This window comes from Clinocottus analis, unplaced genomic scaffold (genome assembly GCF_023055335.1).
Source record: "Clinocottus analis isolate CAN_PGR_092001 unplaced genomic scaffold, fCliAna1.0.p SCAF_16, whole genome shotgun sequence".
Classification (NCBI taxonomy): domain Eukaryota; kingdom Metazoa; phylum Chordata; class Actinopteri; order Perciformes; family Cottidae; genus Clinocottus; species Clinocottus analis.
The window spans coordinates 6,394,295-6,418,114 of record NW_027175887.1 but is presented as its reverse complement, the minus strand read 5'-3'; the positions used below and the strand labels follow the sequence as shown (position 1 = coordinate 6,418,114).

Sequence of the window (23,820 nt, the reverse complement as noted above, 5' to 3'; positions counted from 1 at the left end):
TTGCATTGTGCGAACCCCTTTTTAAAAAGATGAAAAATGTATATTTCTACACATCAGCTCAGATAATGTGAGAAAAATAAAGGAAATGTACGAACATTAAATATAACTGTCTTATTTGCTTTATCTTAGAGTCCCCTCGTGCCCCATGTCGTCACATATTTCAGAGAAGAAGAACACAACATCTCATCTCAAGCAACTGAGGCCAAAAGACAGAACGTATGATCGGATGAGGTTCAAGTGTTTCAGAGATGAGTTCAGTGGAGACAAGAGCAGGAAAAGAAACGTGGAATAAGAGAAGAAAATGGGCAATACGTCGGCAATACGTCGGCAATTTGTCGGCAATACGTCGGCAGACGGAGGCTACGAACGGAGGCATCACAAAGGACAGACTTCCAGTCAGACGCTGAAGCCCGGTGGCTGTAAACGGCCGTACTCCTTTACGCAGTCACAGCCGCGTCATGGCAACCAGCTGGACAGTGCGGCGATGACTAAAACGATGACTCAGGGACTGAATTCACTAGAAACCCCTGTTTTCACAAACGAGCAAAAGAGAGACCAACATCGTATCATTTAGTGGTGTGGTAACACAAGGAGCTCTGAAATTAGCTCAAGAAAAACAAAACAAAAGTTATGTTATCAAAGAGTACGACTCTGGCGATGAACACCGAATATCTGTCCAGATTGATCTTAATCTGAGCTAAAATAATTAGTCAATCAGCAATAAATTATAGGTTTGTTTTTGATGTTTCATTTATAATTTATTTCCAAAAAGACTGTTGCTCCTGCGCCTTCAACGTAAATATTTGCTGGTTTTCTTAAACTGCTCTGAAAAGTGTATTGGATACTTTTTTGTGAAATTTTATTGACATAATTGGTGGATTTATTAATAATAAAACAGTAATTCAGTTAAAAGTTGCAGCCTTAAGATCAAGTGACTGAGGAGCAAAGTGTGTTCAACTGTTATAAATTCAATACAATTTTTTGTATTTATAATATTTAGTAAAATAACAGCGTGTGATTCTCCATCAATCATCAAGTAACAATTTTAAAAATCACTTGATTGTTCGAGGCTATTTATTCAACAAAAATGCACACAACTGTCAGGATTTCCTTTGGTTTTCTTTGATTTATGTCATGATAAATTCTTTGGGTTTTCAACTGTCAGGTGAGACGTACCAAGCAATTTGAAGATATCACTTTGGATTCTGGGAACTTCCCAGTGATAAATATGTCTCCGTCCCTTCTAGCACTTTACTGACATAAGAACTGACAGATTAATATAGTCAACACAACAATTGTTATTTGTAGCCCCAATCATCACAACACACTTGAATAATAAAATTAGCTAGAAATGCAATAATTGCACCAAAAAAAAATCAAAAGAGTAAGTCAACAACATAAAATATGAACAATTGTAAAGCAAACAGCCAAGCTCAATGAGAAGAAATGAGGATCCAGCCCAGGCCCCTTCGGGACAGCGGGGCCGCAGTGAAAGGAGCCCCTGAAATGGCCACAGTGCTGGGACAGCCGGGCAGGCAGTGCACATAGCAGCAACCGGTGGGTCTGGAAGTCTAATTAAAAACTCAGCGCCTTTCCAGCAGCTGTGGCCCGGCCCAAAATGGAATCACACTGAGGAGAGCAAAGAAAGCCGCAGACCAGGAGGTAAAGCGCTATCAGGACACGGGCGGCAACTTGCATTCTCCTGTCATATCTCAGACCAGGAGCGTGTGCCGGAGTTTCAAAACTCGATCCAGACTCGCGCGCTCACAGAGAAACTCGCACACAATCTGCCTCCAGTTCAGTCAGACGCAGTGAAAAAGCTTATCCGGAGCATTCTTACCATGACGGGCCTTTGAATCCGCTCCATAGCTCGTTTGCCACGCTCGCCACACCAAGGCAAACCAAGCGGGCAACGCCGGAGTCCACAGACAGAGTTATGTGTGTGTGTGTGTGTGTCTGTGTGTGTGTCTGTGTGTGTGTGAGAGATAGCAGCTACCAGTGTGATCTGTCTGTTAGCTTGACAAGTGCAGAAGAGTACATGTGTGTGTGTTTGTCAGCGTGTGCGGGTGTGTGTGTGTGTGTGTGCGTGTGTATGTGTGTGTGATGTGTATGATAAGAGAGAGAGCCAGAAATGAGCCCTGTATGTGTGAGACTAGGAGAGCACTCTCTTAACCTCCAACCCCTTCACACACACACACACACACACACACACACACACACACACACACACACACACACACACACACACACACACACGCGCGCGCACACCCCACCTCCACAACCCAGAGGAACGTGAACCTTGTGTAGAGGAAGGGAGCTGAAGCGGACTCGGGGTCGGGTTGCAGGACTTGTGCTACATTTGCAAACTGGGGAAATATATTTAGCCCTGGCCGGGGCAGAAACAGGGACATGAACGCACTGAGACCCAGAAGGAGGCTTGGTATGCAGCCGTCAGCCATTCAATGCCCTGACTGACGTGGGAGAGGACTGGGGCAGTGCCCAGGGAAACCCCCCTCCCTTCTCTCTGGCTTTGCTTCATTCCTCCCAGCCTCTGAACCGGTCTCACTCCTCCCAGTCCCTCTCTCCGCCCGAAAAAAAAGGGTATCAGAGAAGGGATTAGGGTGAGATGTTGGCACTGGTCACCCAATTTTATTCTGTTTTTCATGATTCAGTTACATCAGATGCCGATGTCGTATGAACGGCTCCTCAGAATGCACTTTTACATTTCTTCCACACTCAACAGGTTAGTTTTATTTATGGATATAAGAGGCTTTACAATCAGTACAGCCTTCAATAAACAATTCCTTGTTATGAAACTACGGACCAAGGACTCATTTTCTTTGGTCCAATGTAAAAGAACTATATTGTGCCATATCTATATTGTGTATGCCCACATGTCAGCACAAGATCTCAAGTATCCATTTTAATTATCAATTTGAGCACAAACAAAGCAGAACCTGGAAGTCTGTTTATTAATTCATCTGCACCTTTTGTGTTGCGATCACTGCAGACAGCTAGCTAGTGTTAGCGACCCACACTGTTCACTTCCACGGTTGCACGTCTCACAGACAAAGAGAAACTCGCTCACGTCAAAGTTTAGGCGAATGTCACGACGCAAGGCAGCTAAAAAAGCCTTAGGTTATCTGCATTACAATTAAAATAACCTTATGAATATCACATGAATGACATTTTTCCTATCACGAAGCCTTAATTCACCCCCAAGTGACCCCCGTCAACAAATAAGACCGAGTGTAGATAGATAGAAAAGCCACAAATGCTAAGATTGATGAGCTCAATAAAAATCTATATTGGATCATTTAAATAAAAAACTTAATGCAATTTGTTTTAATTCAGGGATTATTAGGTGTACATATGTACCAATAAGGTGTTGTGTACCATTTATTTATTGTGTGCTAACTGAAAAAAGTGTATACTATAAAATATATATCCTGTATGGAATTGGGAAAGAGGGCGGTTTACAGCCTGTTGGTGGTTTTGGGGGCCCCGTGTGTCCACTAGAGGGCGACCTCTGACACAATGAAAGTGGCTCCTCTATGGCCACACACCTGACCGCTTCCTCTCCTCTTGTAGAAGTACCTGATGACAACACAACCAGCTGGGGAAGGGGAATAAAGGGAGGGCTGCCAGCAGACCCACCAGCTAAGTCTTTGTGCAAACACAGCAGCGACTGAGGCTCTGCTGGGATTCATGTGTCAGAACTGACAGGAGGAGCGCTCGTCCCTTTGAAATCCTTCACATATGCCAGCTTAGCCAAGACACAATCTGGTCTGTGACGCAATAAAGGAGAGGGGGGGGGGGGTTATACATAAGAATGAGAACTAAAATTAACACCACTGTGTATCTATTTTATACCTTTTTAACTTGAGAAATGGGGGAACATGCAACGAATATCTCCAGACTGATTTCAATTAGTTCACCTTTCCCGAATACACTTTGCGAGCTGCTTACATGCAGACCCAAAATGGGTGTCAGCATCCTGTTTTGAAAATGATTGCCTCTTGCAAATTGTGTTTTTTTTCCAGGGACTCCTGCATGCAATGCATGAGTTGCAAGTACAACATTTACTTTGATTTGTCAAATCTGTTCAAATGAACGTAAGAGCAAATTATCTCCTGTTGCAGAGAGCAGGATCAATGTTACAAATGTAGGGCATAGAGGCATTGCAGATTATGGCTGGCACCTTAATCTCTGGGAAAATAATTGCCCAAACGGGTTTAAATTGATTAACATATTTAATATGAGCTGTTGTTTGCTGTATGCCAGTTTAGAGGCTCAATCCTCCGCATTTTAGAGTGGAGCCTCCAAGATTCAAAAATACAAAAAAAGAAACATCCAAATCTATAGAAATAGGATTTGTTTTTTATCTATGCATTTGACACATAGTTAATCATCATATTCTTCTTTAGAAGCTCTCACATCTTTGAATAGGAAACCATGCTCTGTTTAGGACCACCAGATAGACAGCAGTTGGTTTTTTGGAGCCAACAGATCCTTCACTAAGCCCCGCCCCCTGCTGCGCCTCCATCAAGCTGTCAGAGCTACCATTGAGCCAACACTGTCCCTGTCTGTGAGAAGATAAGCAGACATAAGGCTCTACAATATGCATTTGAGGGATATATCCAGTACGTCAAACTGATTTAGCAGCAAAAACAGGTCAAATAAAATAAAAGATAGAAGCTAAAGCCACAAATCACAGTGTAAAGTGAAACACCTGGCAATCGAGACGGGATCATGGTCCGAGCTCGCCAATGCTGCATTGTGATTGGCCAGTCTGCATTCAAGGTGGGACTTCTTTCATACTCACCGTACCACAAAGCTCAGTCCTTGGGCCCTTATAATCTTTTATGTATGAATTACCTTCCTTTAAAATTGTATTTACAGATGACACAAGCTGTATACGTACTTGGTTTATATACAACTAGCTATAAATTAGCATCTTTTTTGGTCTCAACCAGGGATTTTTTACTCCTTGTATTAAAGGAAAAGTCATTGATAACGTCCCCATAGGTTATTTGCATCAACATGATGTATTGGCATTCTGCTTGATGTATTTTTATCTTGGAAACCTCATATCAGGGCTGTAACCACAAAAATCACATTCCTAGATTTACACTGAGCTAGCTCTTATTTTATATTATTAATAAATATCTGGATATAGATCATTGTAAACTTTAGCGAGCTACCCAATCACACAAGCTGCCCATGTACACTACCTGCAGAAACCAGCATGACGATTAAGAATGTTTTTAAGAACAAGATTAAGATGTTTTGTGCGTCGTACATTTTCTGTTTCTTTCTGGTCTCATGAAAACTCTACGCTAGATCACATGAGTGCATGTTCTTAGTTTGTAAATTATATTGATTTATTAATGAAACTTCTTTATATGTACTTGTGTGTTATAACTGAGTGATGCGGTATATTTGTGCTACAGATCGACATTTATTTAACTATGTCCGTTTTTACAATATCTAAAATTATTGATAGACACATACAAATTACAACATTAAAAAAAGTAATACAAATATAACATGCGCAATCCTCAAACTACATTTTATGTAATGATGCTACAGCGTTGGGTGTGAGCGTGTGTGTGTGTGTGTGTGTGTGTGTGTGTGTGTGTGTGTGTGTGTGTGTGTGTGTGTGTGTGTGTGTGTGGTGAGGGAGCCTGCATTTACGTAGGTGTGTGTGAGACTGTACATCCTATCCAGGAATCCGCTCTGGGTTGTTCAAAGGGAGACTAAAAACAGCTACAAAATGTAATTTATGATGAAACCCAAACGGCAGCTGTATAGCAGGTATAGAGCCTCTTTCTAATCGGAGGATCGACGGTTCGATCCCCGGCTTCTCTGCATGTCGCAGTATCTTTGGGCACCTTCGGTGGATGTCCCCGCTAGCTCCCTGCTGTAGCCAGCTAGCGCTGCTGCTAGCTCCCTGTTTGCTCACCGCTAGCTCCCCGACAACCACCGAAGCTAGCGGGGTTCTCTCCATTATGAAGAGTGAAGAGGTCAAGCGGAGATGGCTGTATCGCCACTAGATGTAATGAAAACAGCGCCACCTGTCGTATCGGAGATGACATGCTTTCGGCCAATGATTCGATTCATTCACTGCCATGTATATTCGGATAACAGCAGTTGCCCCGAAAGAGAGCAAAGTCCGACTAAAGCAAGATTTGAATTAATACCATCATATAAACGCACCGACTGAACCCCCAAATACTGCCGAAAGCTGTGATAGCATTGTGTTTGTGTGTGTGAATGATTAGATTAGCACACAGTTGGTCATAGTGTGGCAGCTTCTGCTGTGAGTGTGTGAATGCTGCCGCTTCGCGCTAGATAAATGCAATTTCTAAGATGGCAAATATGACAAATTTGTAGTAAAATCCCCCCCTCCACTCTGCATCTTCACCAGCAGCATAATGGTACCTTTTGTAATACTGTATGCAGCAGTAGCAGACAGTCTCTGACGGAAAGACGTGTTTTTGTTGAACTCAACACACAAAACAGCACTGAACAAAAACACGTAGGCTGCACCCCCCCCCACCACACAAACACATACACACACACACACACACACACACACACACTCACAAACCCATCCAAACATCCTCTCCTTCGTCTCTCCATCCCACTGTGCCTGCACACAGAGGGAGATTCAGTGGCCCGGTTGCCTTGGAAACCAGGCCGAGTGTACCAGCCAGCTCTACCGTTGGCTGATTGTGGCTCTTGTGTATTTGTGTGTGTGTGTGTGTGTGTGTGTGTGTGTGTGTGTGTGTGTGTGTGTGGTGAATGAGCCTGCACTTGCGTAGGTGTGTGTGAGACTGTAAAGCCTATACAGGGCTCTGCTTCTCGATGTTCAAGGGGAGGCTAAAAAAGGCTTTATGACCAAAACCTATAGGGCGCCCGAACGCTTCTTTTTGTCTGATGAAAGCCAGTTTTTTTTTTAATCCTGACACGGTTTGAGATATTGCATTCCTGTTACCGTAACACTCCGATACTTCATTTGTTCTTAAATCCATGTTTGATTTCTGTGCTGCATTTCAAGTGTTTAAAACGCCAGCTCCTGCCTCTGCTGGCCTTGATGAGGGAGACGCTGTGCAGTAGCACGAGACAGGAGAGGACATTTACCCGAGGACGCGTTAAATCATCCTTACTACGGGTAATGAGTTCCTTATACAGTGAGAGTGATTATGAATCCCGCCCAACCTGCAGGCCTCCGTTCCCGTGGTCCTCCAGCAGGCACCGTCACAGAGTTAATGAAGGACAAGGCAGAGGGAAGGGTGGTGTGTGTAGGCGAGGATGTAGCTAACCTTTAGAAACCACAGGAGAGTTCAGCTCCGTGTTCACCAACAGCGACTGGATTCTTTTTTTTCCTTCTTCTTCTTTTTTTTTTTTTGTCTAAAGCAAACACCCGTACTAAACAGGTAAATGTCATCCGGCAAAGGGGCAAATCATTTCCTCTCACAAATGAAGAGTTCAGGCAGAGGGACTCATTTACCTGCCACACAGCGTGACTTTGAGAAATGTCACGTCCAGACAGCACTGCGGCGCGGGTCGCGAGCGTAACCCCAGCCACCGGAAACTCCTGGAGGAGAGGAAGTGTTCCCGTCTGACCGAGAAAGCCTTCTTGACCCTTTGTTAGGCCTAAAAGAAATACGCTGGACAGCTGACAGGTCTTTTTTAGCTCTTTCTGACGGAGCCAATCGGATACATCTACACCTACAGACCAGCGTCTTCCACCTGGGGACCAATGATTACCGTCAGAGTCCCTGGAGGAATCTCTGCTGACGTCTCTCAGCCTCAACTCTGTGACGATGAGGCCAGCTGTGGAGCTGTGGTCAGAGGGGTTTTACTGCTGTTACCAGGGATGTTATCAACGCCATGTCAGTGTGTGAGATGCAGCAGAGGACGTGGGCTGCCTGTGACAAACACAGTTCAAGAGAGAGAAGGACACGCCTTTCAAGAAATTACCTATTTGCCTTCTATGTGCTTCTGACTGCATAACACTTCATATCGTTATTTGCTTGTGGAATTTTAGCAAGATGGAATTAATTAGTTATCAAAATTTGTACTTTTATAGCGATCTACTAATTAATGAATTATCCAATCGTTTCAGGTAATGTGAAAGTTTTATTTGAGAGACATGTAAAGTCATGAATAATGATTAAACTATATTAAGCTGCTTTATTCCCAGCGTTGAAAGACCTCACTCTGACTCCATTAAACATTTGTATGAGTCTTCATTAAATTAAATTAAGATGAGACTCAGTCTAGCACCTGGATTAGTGGTCTGGAGGAAGGATTAAGTGTGAATGTTACCTGTCGGACAAAGCTGTTGGAGGTGGTGTCAGAGGAGGTGCTTCCATCCGAGCGCTTAAATCGGCTCTTCCTCTTTCCGTACTTCGCCTGAAAATGAAGAGGTTGGAGGGCAAGGGAGTGGAAAGAAAGAGAAAAACACAAAAAGTTTAATTGAGTTGCTCCATCATAACTTATCTTGGCATATCTCAAAGAAAAGCTGGTTTCCGGGGGGAGCATGACAGCAGTTTACATTCGGCAAAGCATTTGTAAAAGCTCCTGAATAAGATCAGATGGAAGCAGAGATCAAGCTGCACCAGTCCCAGACTGGAGAGGAAGTCGACCAGAGTAAATGTGTCCAGTGAGTCCACTCGTCATCATGCGCTGATGCAAACTGGGACCTTGTAATCTTGTAATCTGATTGGCGGACCCCGAAGCAAATGGCACATGCGGGTTGGGCAGAGGCCACACGCTGCATTATGAGACCACCCTGCCCACGTTGCCTTGGTTACCCAATGCCGACTAATCACATTTGCAGGAGGCTCATCCGGATGCCGACCGTGTTGTGCTTTCAGCATAAAAAACAGCAACAGAGAACTATGAATGCTGGGATAATGCTGAGAAAATAAAGCTCCAACATTGACGTACAGGATGTGGCCCTGCGATAGTCCGGCAGCCGGTCCAGGGAGTACTCCGCCTTCGCCCAACATCGGATGGTTTATCCCCAACGGTGCTTTTGGTAAACCAACCCGAGCCCCCAAGACTGTAACCTGCAGACACGTCCTGTACACCTGCTGTATGTAAACGTTGAATATGACCAAGCAGCTGCTTCCAACCTGTCCACAGGTCTGTGTGCGGTTGTTCTCGGTCAACAGAAAAGCTCTCGCCAACAGTGATCCCTCCACGGCCAAGTGTTTCATTATCACTTTCACATCGTGTACCACGGGGCCGGCCGGGGCCCTGAGATGACTGACGCTGCCCTGCCTGCCTTCAAACAAGAATTACCAATCACACATAAAAACACGCCGCCGGCCGAGAGGTTTTCAGTGTTAACCGATAAAAAGACAAATCGGTTTTGAGTTCAGGAGTTTGTGTGAATATATTTAAACCTCCTGGCGCGCAAGAATAAAGCATCCGGCCCTGTGCTCCATGCTTGATTTACTGCTGCTGATGGATCGGATGAGCACACAGCAGGATGGTGCACAGCAAACCAACTGTGATATACCCAACAACCGCTGTATTGCAAACTTCTGCAAGCATTGTTACTGGCTTTTGACGATGAACTTAAGGCGATGATGCGAAGATGGAACTGGGCCACTGTGCTTGGGGGTTAGGTTACAACGATACTAAAGAGATGACATCATTGCTGGCAAATGTTTCCCCTACACTGCAACATAATCTTGCACAATGGTGCGTACGGAAAGTTATTCCGTTTTATTCATGCGTTGCTCTATAAATATTGAGCAACGCACGTTCGTTTGCACTTGTTTCATGTGTACAGTCTTTTCAAAATAGACATCCGTCAAGGACGTTGTCGGTCTCACTATACTTCCTGGGTCAAGACTACATGACTTATATACAAATTGATTTTTTGGGATACACACAAATGAAAGTGCATTTGTTTCTGTGGGTAAAGCTAAAGGAAGTGCATGAGAACAGCCTGTGGACTGAAAACATTGTCCAACAATCATGGCTTTTTGGAAAATGCCATGTGTACTGATGGCTATGAGGAAACATATTTTTTGTGACTCTATACTGTAGACACTGTAAAGAAAAAAAAACACCTTCCTATGGTTTATAGTCACATTTTCGATCACAAATCAGGGTATACTTAAAGTAAATCACTGATCACAGGCTTTTGCTTTTACACCAAAAATACCGGGAACCATGGATGCACCAATCCAACTTTTTCAGTCAGGATATCGATATGTGGGCTTTGAGTATCAACGAATACTAAGTACCGATCCCATACCATTTTCAATTAATTAACTCTATGCCTCACTGTGTGGAGGTGTTACGTCTAAGGCAGCGCCAGGTGTGACTTAAAGATTGCTCTTCTAACTGTTTTTCTCACTATATATATATATATATATATATATATATATATATATATATATATATATATATATATATATATATATATATATACTTGAGGGGAGGAGATCTTCTCACCCATTAACTTTTCCTGTTTGTCCTTGATTGTCATAATGAGGAGATCTGCTCCAGATGTGTGGCTTCACACACCTGCTCACAATACTGTCATATGGGAGCGGGTGAAGCTACTTGTCAGTAATGTAGATGCCTCCCATAACCCCGCCCCTCAGCCCCTTACGGTACACTGAAACGGTTGCGCAACGTAATCCTTCCTCCTGTTCACCCTGGCCCTGCATAGATCCCCTCCCGATGTTCTCTCAATGTACAGGATGGGGAACAAAGCCAACTGTGCTCATTCTGTGCATTTTTCCTTGTTATTAACAATCCATTGCAGCTCAACAACGAAACACAAAGATTACATTTTACACTAAAATGATCATAAAACCGCTCGTATGAGCTTCAGACTGATGATTTTGTCACGTTGCTTACATTGAATGTGTATTTAGAAGGGATCTTTGAACGGCCAGTAGGAACAAGAGGAATGATTACAGCAAGCAGCAATTAGTTTTAATGTTTTCATGCACACCTGCCTATTGTTTTAGGACAGACTTAAACAATAGTAAATATATATTTTAAGGATGTAGTCAATATGTACACCTGGCTAGTGTCTGATCACACGTGAACCAGACCTCCTCCAGATGTCAACAGGTCAATAACATCCATTCTGATTGCCATCCATTTTGCATTAACATGTGTTTCACTTCATCCAGATAGGATATGCATACAAATCTCTGGTGTAAACAGGGTCTTACTCTTCATCCTAATTGCTAAGTTCTGAAGGAGCAGCATGACTCAAACAGGTTGTAAACAGGCAGGTTTTGCCAGATTGCACCAAACAGCTGAAGAGCCTGAACAAGCAAGCAGCCCCGAAACAAACAACCAACTCTCAACATCCCCTATTTTCTGGATTTCCAGCCACTGGCATCAGGAAGAAGACTCCGTGTGCCAAAGTGTAAAAGCAGTCGCTTGAAGCTGTGCGTGTTCAAGCCTCCACCGAGCTGCTTAACTCCCATAAATCTTGTGCAATAAATACACAAGTACTTTAGCACTTTAGTCTGCCGTGTTGTAAAATGTCTCTTACTCTATGTTAAAACATGATTTCTTACAAACAACGTATTGAAGCAATGTTCCATATCCTGTCAAAACAAAGTCTTAGTTCAGTTATATAGTCTGAACTATATTCACAAGAGGCTGAAACATAGATGAACACGCGGTTACATGATCTATTATCCACAGCGCTGAAAAACAAAGTGACTCTGCAAAACCTTAATGTTGACAATGGATTGTTTAAATCAAGAGTGTGTGCACCTTTCTTTTCATTTGCAAATAACTGACTTAGATAACCTGATTAGACTGTGGATGTTTGCCCTTCGTGAGCGGTTGCTGTGCCACCAGACATCTCAGCAGTTAGGCAAATAAAATGGACCATCGCTAAATCACTCAGATGAGACCTGCGTTGTTACAAAATGAAGTTTCTAAAGGACGTTCTGCCGTCACAAGTTCACAATTACATTAAACGTCATGTGCGTGGGTGCAGGTGTTTACGGGGGTCTCTGCGATCGGAGCCATGATGGGCCGAGTTCCTGTCAGCAAAGGGCAGGGAAATGCCAGAGGAAGTAGGAAGGGAGGGCTTCCTGTTGGTAAACATCCTCCCAGATTAAGTGTGTAATTAAAAAGGGTGGTGTGTGTGTGTATGTGTGTTTGTGTGTGTGTTTGTGTGTGAGCAGGGGGCTCCAAACTTGAAAGCAAGGCGCGTGGAGGGTGAAGGGTATTTGGGTGCACAATGTATTGACTGTAAAATGTACATCCCAATACAATCTTTGGCCCTGGTTGCTCCAAATGTTCTGCTCCGATAGATCCACACTGATCTACAATCTGATGGCGGTCAACAGGCACAATCTTTAATCTGAGCGACCCTCCATTTGGATCAGTTCCACGGTCTCCTCCAGGATACTAGAAACACGGTTCCCTGCTTGTCTTTCCACGTCAGAGTTATAAATACATTCATACCTGCTGCAGGTATGAATGAACTTTACATCTAATTGATCAGAGGTGTCACAATTACACACACACGCACGCACAAACACACACACACACACACACACACGCACAAACACACACACCGTTCCCCGCTGCCTGGCACAAGGAGGGGGTCCATCTGTTTCTCACCACAGCCTCGCACCAGATAAAGATATGACTTCTAAAAACAGATCAGACGAGATGAGATGCTGAGAGCAGGATGGAGATAGTGGGAGCACTGGGATAGCAGTGGGAGCACTGGGATCGCAGTGGGACATTCAAAGAGGATGCGGATCTGGAGAGCTGGGCAGAATGGGAGAGGAGCTGGGAGGAGTGGGAGTAAAAAAAGGAGAGAGCAGGACTTGGCATTGTTTGAAGCGTTGGTTGTCTATGACAGGGTGTTTCTTTTTTTTTCCCTTCTCCAGAGAGACAATGACTGAGCTCAGTGTGGGTGTGTTGTTCTAGATATTCTCCTCTTTTTTTTTCATCCATTTAAACTGTTATGACTAAACATGCCCACTGCATTTTGCGACTTCCTCACAGCCACAGCCTGTAACTGTAAAAATAGTGACACCAACGAAAGTTGATGGATAGAATTGTAATAAATGAGAGGCTGGATGAGGGAGTCAGAGAATATTTTCTCCAGATTAAAAAAAAAAAAAAAAACTGATCTGACGTCAGATGAAAGACTAAAAAGACACACTAATTACTTTCATGTAAGATTTAAAAACTTTGCCTCGTATTCTTTTCAGATTTATGCTAATTTCCATAAAAGCGTCTCTCCTCCAGCCAGACACGTCCACCTTGAGTGCATCGTCTACTTGGTTAATTAATGATTAATTGAGCAAAGGCGTGGTTTTCGTAAGAACCCAATGAGGGACAACAATAAAAAAAACAGCGTTACATCATAAACCCGCATACGGTGACATATATGGAGACTTATTAAAAACCAACACAACAGACTTAAAGCGGAATTATACACCAAAATCCAAACTACAACCTCATCATCCATTTCCGATTTCTCTTGAAGAGGTGGAAGAAATTCACATCCAAATTCAGGCTTGAATCAGTGCAGCGAACAAGCAGCGTTTCAGACTGCCGGAGGCAAATTAGGACGACTTAATTGCCGAACAACCTGTTAATCTCCAGAAGTGAAGCCGCTCCGCCGTCATCGCATTTACTACAACAATAAATGCACGATAGTTCACGCACGTCTTCGGCTCCGTCCGTCAAGATGTATCTGCTCTTCATCCGTGCGTGCTCGTCTCTTACCTGTGTGTGTGGATGATGGTCGAACATGTCCATTTGGATCTCCTGGGTTGAGGTCGAAGGCGTCCTGGACATGCTACTTTTCTGTACCATTGATTTAACTTTTTAAAAAAATCTATTTTCAGTTTCGAGTGTTTATGAAGGTGTCGACAGACTCATCTTCTTCTTCTTCTTCTCTTTTTTTTTTTTAAGGAGGGGGAAGCCGCTGATGTGTCTGAGCTGGCTGGTAAAATAATGGCAACAGCTGCCTGCTTTCAGCCTATAGCGTTACACACTGGCGCACCAGGCTTTGACTCCGGAGTTAAGTCACCGCAATGACGCCGCGACACATCCGGTTACTGCTTTCAAAATAAAATATTGGGCAAAGTGATTTTATACACTATATTGAAGACGTAATCAACCGGATTTCTAAATTTAATAAAGCACAACAATACATAGGCCTAATATGTTTGTGAAATTGGCTATAACCTATATACTATATGAATATTCAGTCGTTTATAACTTTTGCACAATGCGCATTTGAACACAAAATGCAAACAACAGTGGGAATGTAGAGCGTAAAAAAACATCACCCCTTAGTCAAAGATGAGGAAGCAATCCCCATAACAGTTGTTAAAAGGCAGCGAGACCTAAACCATTAACACTCACATGCTAATACACATATTAGAATATGATGTATGATGTACCATTGCACTGTGTATGTTGCTATCCCATTAAGATGAAGTAGTAGTAGTAGTAGTAGTAGTAGTAGTAGTAGTAGTAGTAGTAGTAGGAGTAGTAGGAGTAGTAGGAGTAGTAGGAGTAGTAGTAGGAGTATGTGTTTTGTTCATTCAATCATTACAATACAATAAGTAAAGCCATGATATAATACGGTAAACAAAAAAGAAATACTGAAAGTGTATAGGAAGAAGCACAATGCTATTCGTATCCTAAATTATTATCTATTGAATTAGATAATTTATTTATTTATATTCAGGGTAATAGTCTGTAGTTCCCTAAATTGTTCTAATATTTGGAAGGAAACACAGTTGAGCTCCATTAATAAAAACATGTTTTACTTTGATTACAAACTTTTTTTGGCCGGTGCCTTATTACAAGTTTATTATCACAACATTAATGACAATAATAGTCGTTATAGGAGTAATATCAAAAGCAAAAGTAATCCTCCCCCAACAGGTCGCAGCGTCACACGCCGGCTCTTATTTTGAAGGCGGATTACTCGCATATCCGGTATGTGTCTGTCGTGCTCCCTCTCTGCCTTGACGTCGTTTCTCTCTCCTGTGTTGCGCTCGACAGCCTCCAGCTGGGAGCCGAGGCCCACGCCCCGCTGACCAGACCCCACCTTCACTTATCGACTGATGGAGAACAACAGAGTGGCCGTGATGACGGAGGAGCGTGGACGGACCGCGGGGCCGAGCCGCTGGGGCCCACCCGGGGCATCCACACACGAGAGGCCCTGCAGGGCTGACAGGGGGGATGAGCATGTGGTTCAATTTCACAGTTAGTTTGTCGTTGCAGCAGCAGAGATGAGGTCTGAAAGCTCATGCTGACGTGGCCTTGAGCAAACTAAGCTAAAGTAAACAACTCCAGGGACCAGCTCGAGGGACCAAGCTCTATAACTGACAATGTGGACCCATGGGTGGGGCCCTGAAACATGCCAGGAACTATAGATATTTATGGCCTAAGCTCCTGGGTGAGTTGTTATCAGGGGCCCCTGATGTTCTTGCAGTGTGGATCAAGAGAGGAAAATACAGAGATTATAGATTATATTGACATCATTATATTAACTTCAAAAGTGAAGTATGATGACATCAGGAAGGATTGCTCTGTACACTTAAAGCAAAACAACAACAACAAATGTATTTCTTATATATAAAAATAGCATAAAATATAAAACTTTGTCTGGATCTATAAAATGGTCACACATTGTTTAACCTGCACACTCAAATGTGTTGACAGGTCCTTCATGAGTAGCAGCTACACATCAAAATGGTTACTGATTACTTATATATGTAAACTCTTATTTGAAAAGTATCTTAACAAGCTAATTGCATCTAAAAAATAAAATATCCTAAAACACTGATTAGTGCTGCTTTTGAGGTTTCAGATATCTACTTGATGACTTAAGTTTAAAACATGTGATTCATTTTCAGATGTTTTTTTGAGGAGCCTCATATATCAGGAAATGTATCTCGTGAAAAAAATATGCAGATTCAGATGTTAAATGACTGCATAGACAATAATAACTACTATTTCTTCTCATTGTAGAAATGAAGGATGATGCTCAACTTGTAAAACATTGTGTTCACTGTCTGTGACAAAGATGAGATGATGTCATATTGATTGATTAAATAAACCTCCACCACACAGAGCAATAACCCGTGACCTGGGAGGACACTTATCTTCATACCTGTGACAAACTCCTTCTGGGACATTGGAATCAGAGCTGATGACGTTGAATTTAACGCCCACAAGCTCGTCCTCTGTGGCTCATGCTTCCGGTGAGGCGGTTACCTCCGTAGAAGCCTTGATGGTTATCCTCTTCAAAAAAGAAGAAAAAAAAAAAAAAGAATCACGGTGTACTTTCAAAATGATGCTGGAGTCTCCGTGACTCTTCTGCAGCAGCTGGTCGACATCTTCCCCCAAGAACACAATGTGCAGCAGGAGGACGGCGCTTCAATTTGTCCTCAGCTGCTCACTTGTTTGTCATCTTCTGTGTTGTGGCTCAAGGTAACTGAACGGATGGACAGGCGACTTCTTGCAGTGGCGAACTTAGGTTTTGGAATATAAATAAGAGTGAGATACAAGGATAAAGACTTATATTCCTCAATATCTCAGTGTTGTGTTTTTGTTGTATTGTGTTGTATTTTTAATAAAATAAGATAATCCTTTATTAGTTTATTCGTGGGGAATTTGCAGGATTACAAGTAAGTGCACACAAGAAACAGAAAGTAAAGTAAAATAAAAAAACAAGTAATATAAATATAAGTAAATCTATTCTTCTATTTGTGTCTCCTTTTAGATGTCTCCTCTAAATGTGTGTCCTAGATTTGTCTCCTTCTAGATTTGTCTCCTCTAGATGTGTTTCCCTCTAGTTGTGTCTCCTTCTAGATGTGTCTCCTTCTAGTTGTGTCTCCTTCTAGATGTGTCTCCTTCTAGTTGTGTCTCCTTCTAGTTGTGTCTCCTTCTAGTTGTGTCTCCTTCTAGATGTGTCTCCTTCCAGCTTATCTCCTTCTTGATTTGTCTCCTTCTAGATGTGTCTTCTAGATTTGTCTCATTCTGTGTCTCCTAGATGTGTTTCCGTTAAGATTTGTCTCCTTCTCCTTTTTTATTTTTTTGTCTCCTTCGAGGTGGGCATTACATAATGAGTGACGTCTATACTTCATGAAAACCCTTGTTAAGGACAGCAGTAGAGGTACTGGTGAGTTCAGCATTTAAGGACCCTACAAATGTAATTGCGGTTTCCATCTGACCCCACTAGAAGGTCATCCTGCTCATTGGAGGACTGAGGGGCTTCACTGCTGGCTCAAAGTAACGGAAGGAGAGGCCTCAGGCTTAGTACCTTTCACAGAGGTACGAAACAAAAGGCAAGAAAGGCATGCGAGAGGAGACTAGTGTCTGTTGAAGCTGTGGTAGGAGCTCATCCGGTACGGTGGGTTATACTTTGCCTGGAGATGATGACTTCAGTTGGTATTTCTGGGTAACCTGAGGTGAAGAAGTCACACAAGTGCTCCTTGTGCACCCACACTGCGAGCATGCAGCGTTGCTGTGGTGACGGGCTCCTGCTGGAGAGCCAAGAACGCAACAGAGCACTGGCAACCTCAATAAGTAGCCATGTCAGATGGTAGTGCACCAGCAGGCTATTTTTAATACAGCCACTTATTATTGTGCGTTGTTTTTAAAATGTAACTTCAACCCGGTCTGAGCCTCACTCCATCCACTGCATAATTCAGAAGATGCAAAAAAGTGGGCAAGAGGCTGAGGAGGGGAGGGAGGGTGGATGTGTGGATGTGTGTGGAATGAGTTCAGTGACATCTGATTAGAGGTTTCAAAATAAAGTTCATGACATAGATGAGTCCCAAACGGTGGACTCTGTCAGCATTGGCCTTGAAAGGTTCAGGGCTGCAGATTTAAAAGAGTAAATGAAATTCTGGTTTTTAAACATTTGGAAAGTAATGTCAACTTTCTCAACATACATTGATTTGTTTTATCAAAGTACAGTCACAAAATTTAGTTTAAAATCAAAATACATGATGTAAGTGTGCAGTACTTCGTTAAAAGAAGCCACTGGAAAGCTTAAAATAAAACACTTCTATCTGTTAATATGTTAAAACGTTTTTTGTAATTGTTTGACTTTCTTGAAGCTTCATATCGAAGCTGCATATTTTAGACATTAAGTTGTTGCTGAACCTGATACTGTTAGTTTTAAACAGTCCCTTTTTCATTAAGGGTTTCACACCCTTAAAAGGCTGAATTTCACAGTGCATCACTTAGAAAGTATGAAAACACGTTGGCTTTGTGCAATACTTGTGAAATTTGAATTTTTCTTTTGTCTTCTGTCTAGTTAGAGATAGTGGCATATATTTTATGATAAGTATCACTACTTTTGACGAGTGAAGAGATAACATACATAATTTATGACAAACAGTCAGAAGACACACCACAAATACATTTGGCATTAATGAACTTTACCTAAAATACATTTTGTATTTGTTGACGGTCTGGAAGGCATTTAGTCTTAATAGGTCAGGCTGGTCTCATCGGTTACATGATGCAGAATATATGTCACGCAAACAATCCTTTTTTTGGGAATAATAGAAAAATGGCCACTATATTTAACCGGGCTAATGATTTAAGAAAGTAAGCGCACACAATGAAACTATAATAATACTTTCTACTGCTATTATTTAGTGAATTTTAAAGTACCTTTATACATTGTGGTATTTAAATTTCCTTTTTTTCATCTTGTTCTTTTTTTTGTAAGAAGCTGAATTGAATAATTGTACGTCAAGGAGTACACATACAAACTGGTTAAATGAGACGTTTTACAATATATCTTTGTATATTTTTCATCGGTGTATGAGTGCAATATATTAAACATAATATAAATATTCTTTAAAAGGTATATAATTGTGTTATTATTTTGACTGGAGTCTGGTATCTGTGGCGTTTCTGATCTCAACACTGCACCCTTGTGTTTAAAAAGCAGAATGCGCTCTACAATTTCTCACCCACAATGCATTGCACAAACTCTGGTTAGTACCATTATTTTACGAGGGGAGAACAGCGATTGTAACTTTTTTTTACTAAACTCAAGATGTCTTATGTTTGTATATTTCCCATGCGTTTTAGTTTTCATTTTGCCGAAATATTACCACTTCCAAATATAAGTGTTATTAATAACGTGTGATATGGTCTGGGAAACCAAAGAGCTGTTTCGTGTTCAAAGATGGACTCTCCTCTACAATGGTAGATTCCAGTCCGTCTACCAAGCCTTCCTTTCCCTACTGAAGTAGCAGCCATGAGGTAGGATCGCTGTCGATGGCATAAAATAAGTCATCATTTAACTGTTAAAATGCACGTTTTTAAACCCTATATCGCTGCAATAAAGCACACGTGTGTCTCCTCAATCGCCACATGAACCTTAAACCTTACTCCAAAACCAACAACACACATTTCCACGTGCCTCTGTGTGACACGTTGTAGCAGCCGGGAGAAGCCATGTTGGCCACCCGGCGGTTGGACCGTTAGCTGTGCGGCTAGCGGCGCTTTCGCCGCTGAGACAGCGTGACAACACTATGACACGTGTCAGCGTCGTGACCCTGCGTTTGATACACCCGTAGAAGTGGAAGGGTGGCAGTGTAATTGTGAGGCGTTAACCTCGGGTCGTGTGTGTCCTGCAGCATGCTCAGGCTCCAGAAGAGGCTGGCCTCCAGCGTCTTGCGTTGCGGCAAGAAGAAGGTCTGGCTGGATCCCAACGAGACGAATGAGATCGCCAACGCCAACTCACGTAAGTTATGGTTATTCTATCTTCACCGTTTACTGAGATACTTATGACCACTCTTATGAGTTTGTGTGTCTCAATGGGGGAATTAACGAAGTTAAACGTGCACCAGCTTGTCACTCGGAAGTGATGCTGAGAAACATGACAGCTGAGTTGGACTGTCTGCTTATCTTGTTGTGCTGATGTTTGCTTCTAGGCCAAAATGAGAAACACATACAAATGACAGGTTGAAATGTCAAGATATCCTGACAACCTGATGGTGGTCACCCTACATTATTTTAATATGAATAATGTATTTCATAAGAACCTCCATGCACGATACATGTTGAACATTCACAGTTTTTAACACGTTTTAGTTTACTGTTTAAAGTCTGTTGTCCAGCTTTTGCTGACCTTATTTAAATTATAAACTCCAAATTGGGTGAAAAAACAAGAGAAGACAATCTTCAGCTAACAAAATAAAGAGTAAAGCAACATATTTTGTCCATGTAATATTAAAATGGTTGCTTAACATTGCAAGGTCCTAACTGTTGTGTTAAGAATAAATGTTGCGTTATGTAGGTTATGTTATGTTCGGTCAGGATGTTGACATAGCTAATGATGATTTCTAAAGATTTAATAGATCAGTGCTTTCCTGTAGCTCACTTGTTTCCTTCTGTCTTCAGGCCAGCAGATCCGCAAACTGGTGAAGGATGGTCTTATCATTCGCAAACCTGTCACGGTCCACTCCCGTGCCCGCTGCCGCAAGAACACACTGGCACGTCGCAAGGGAAGACACATGGGAACTGGTGAGTTTAAACCGCCATGTTTGAGTAAAGTTATCGTGTAAAGATGGCTCAGATAAGAGTCTTACTACATGGATGAATAGGCTCAGTACCTCCAGGAGAGTTGACATGCTTTATTTTTTCCTTTTCCCAGGTAAGAGAAAGGGTACCGCTAACGCTCGTATGCCAGAGAAGCTCTCCTGGATGCGCCGCATGCGGATCCTGCGCCGTCTGCTGCGTCGCTACAGGGAGTCCAAGAAGATCGACAGGCACATGTAGGTTCATGACACAGTCACTGGTTGTTTCTGCTCTTATGGATGTGGCCGGTCTTGTTTTGAATGCACATTTTGTTAAAATATTGGTTTTAGTTAGTTTCTGAAATTGCTTTTTCACATAAGCCTAAGTTTTTAATGTAGTTGATGTTCTAGTCATGATATTTGGTCACACAGCTCTACATTAGGCTTTTAATAATGGTTCATTTGTAGTTTCAACCCTGGGCTTATGTTACACTACCGAGACCTCCTAGAGGTATTTTTAAATTAGGATTGGAGCCCAGTAAAGGTTATTGTTACTTACTGGCACACGCACAAGATCTGGTGCCTCTGAGCAGTTGGTTTATTATGCTATTGTTTCAATGCTTGTTATCCTCTTCTGTCTCTCAGGTACCACAGCCTCTACCTGAGGGCCAAGGGTAACGTGTTCAAGAATAAGCGCATCCTTATGGAACACATTCACAAGATGAAGGCCGACAAGGCTCGCAAGAAGCTCCTGTCGTAAGTTCTGACCCAGCTTAAGTGTTGTTTTGTTTGTGTTTAGGAAAAGGCAGTTTGAACTGTATTTATCCTGAGAAAGTGTTTGAGTTGGACACAGTTTTTGTTTCCTTTTCAGTCTTTAACATTATTTCCCATTTTCGAGAAAGAGGTGAAAAGTAGATCCAGTAATTAATACGTAAATGTTAGCTCTTTTGCTCTACACTCAATTGTGTCTTGATGAGTTTAAGCATGCTGGAGATGCACGCTATAAAAGCCTTTCACATTGTTACCGAAAAATGGTTTTATCTAGATTTTCTCCAGCGTGATGTTGTTGGGCTTTATTGTCAGTTGGGTGATGTATTCCCCTCAAAACGATTCTAACTAGGCATATATTTAAAACTAGTGCACACACATTGGTTTTGTTTTTGATTGCACTGTATGAACACCTGTCTGTCTGTCCTACAGCGATCAGGCCGAGGCCCGCCGCTCCAAGACAAAGGAGGCCCGCAAGCGCAGAGAGGAGCGTCTCCAGATCAAGAAGGAGGAGTTCATCAAGGCCCTGGAGGAGGAGACCAAGAAGTAATCTGGTTCTGTCAATCCTGCCTGACACTACCACCTGTCAGGTGCTGACAATAAAAGTGTACATAAAGACACTGATGGCCTTGTGTATCTTCTTTCCTCATGAAACGAATACCTTATTGTTTGTCAGTGGTGAATTATAAGTAGCTTCAGGGCGAACACCTCGAGTGATCACGAGTCACTGGCTGCTAATTGCTCCACTAAATTCACCGTCTAGTCTATAATTTGGTTTGTTTACCTTTTGGTGCGGAACTAGTGCCGTCGCAGCCAAACTACCAAACTACATTTAAAACTGAAGCTGGGAACTGCAGATCCAGGAGACCATTAGCATCACTACCAATGACCTCATTTGCATTGTAACATTGTTTTCAGTGTCATTTGAGACATTGCTTGTGTAAAATACCAGGCATAGCTGCTTTATTGACTGAATGATTTGAAGACCAGTGTAATTACATTCATTATTACATATTTTCTATTCCCCAGGGAATAGAAAAGCTTCACAAATTAAACTGTAAAATTCTGATTGAAATGGTCAACTGAGGAGATTTTTTTTTCCCACTGCACTTTTAAAATGTTTTGCACAGAAATAAGTACATGCACAAGTATGAGCTGTGCTTTGTGTAACAGCTTGATTTTATTATGAAAAGAGCAACTCAGGACAATATTACTGGAATTCTCATTCTCTTTAATGCCGTCCTTAAGCTGCAAAGTTACGTGAAAGACATCTTGTCCTTATCCATGTGGATTGTTAAGCAGGCAGGTTTTTACACATTCAACTTTTTTGGTAACTGACAAAAGTATTCTAACTATACTTCTCAATTACATCTCAGCTGGAAATATACTTTTTTCTCTACGACACTCTTTGACTCCATTAGTTACTTCGCAGATTCATATTCAGATTATTGATACACAATATATTCAAAGAAATTGGAATGGATACAAAGCTATTTTACTTAAATGCATGAGTTTTACAATATGTTAATGTAGTATTGCTACCTTTCCTGAAGTAATATCTGAGTTTTTCTCCCCCACTGCTCTGGATGAACTCTAAACCGCCCCTCAGCTGACCCCTCCTGGTTTAAGGTGGACCTTGAGTTGGGATTACTGGCGACTATTTTCCAAGCGAAAGAAAATGGTCATGCTTAACCTCTGGTAACATTTGGAAGTGAGGGCTGCGTTAAAACTAAACAGAAAAGCAAAAAACAAATGTATGCTTTTAATTCTGGGCGCTACTGTAACATCTAGGTTAAAATAAGGCATTGAATGGAATAATGTTACTTTGTAATTCCATCATGCAATGAACAAACTCGCGGAACAAAGACCATGTTTGAGAAAAAAATTACAAAATAAATTGAATAGAATCATTTTTGGCAGTGAATCTGTCTTTAAAAGAGTGCAAACAAAACCAGTGCAAATTTAGGACATATTTTGTTAATTTGTAACATTGAATTCAGTTTGAATGCTGTCTTTGTAGCATGGCCTGTGGTAACATGTTGGGCCTTATTTGACACCAGATAAGTTTTCCATCAGCTCATACAAAATAATCAGACCTCTGATATGAAGCAGATTCTGATAATTCAATTTCCTGCTCTGAGGAATGAAAATCTCTTGTTACCCTCCTATCCGGACAGTGATGACCTCCAGGGAATACAAGCTCACGTGTTTAAGATGATCAAACACTAAGAAAAAACATTAAGTCCCCCGTTTCATTTTATTAACCCAAATCTGAGACGTATTTGGCGAATAAAGTTAGTACTTTCAAAGGTCCAAAGCGTATATATCGGCCAAGGATATCCTGAGTGTCGTCTTAAAAATTGTTTGACGAGAGTTAAGTTAAATAACGAGTCAAATATCCGTTCATTCATTGTTTTAAGGTCACTTTTCTTAGCAATGATGTCTTGATCTTGTCTGGCCAGACCTCTAGGTGGGTAATCCCCAAAATCTAATATATTTCAACACCAAAGCA

At 42.0% G+C, this 23,820-nt stretch overlaps 2 protein-coding genes across 4 annotated transcripts in view; one reads left to right on the top strand and one right to left on the bottom strand.

Annotated features, from left to right (window-relative positions):
• Nucleotides 1–14,026, bottom strand: part of cacnb1 (calcium channel, voltage-dependent, beta 1 subunit) — a 30,040-nt gene extending 16,014 nt beyond the window's left edge. For all 3 annotated transcript variants that reach the window (XM_068577821.1, XM_068577823.1, XM_068577824.1), the window contains exons 1-2: nt 13,759–14,026; nt 8,338–8,424 (exon numbers count right to left, since the gene is read on the bottom strand). In XM_068577821.1, coding sequence (XP_068433922.1) covers nt 8,338–8,424; nt 13,759–13,848 — 177 coding nt within the window. In that variant the 5' untranslated portion in view covers nt 13,849–14,026. The remainder of the gene's footprint in view (nt 1–8,337; nt 8,425–13,758) is intronic.
• Nucleotides 14,027–19,209: 5,183 nt separating this feature from the next.
• rpl19 (ribosomal protein L19) lies at nt 19,210–21,928 on the top strand. The gene is made up of 6 exons (XM_068578479.1): nt 19,210–19,281; nt 19,659–19,765; nt 20,425–20,547; nt 20,678–20,798; nt 21,186–21,296; nt 21,741–21,928. Exons 1-6 carry the CDS (start codon nt 19,277–19,279, stop codon nt 21,856–21,858), a joined length of 585 nt encoding a protein of 194 aa, XP_068434580.1. The 5' UTR covers nt 19,210–19,276; the 3' UTR covers nt 21,859–21,928.
• Nucleotides 21,929–23,820: the final 1,892 nt, after the last annotated feature.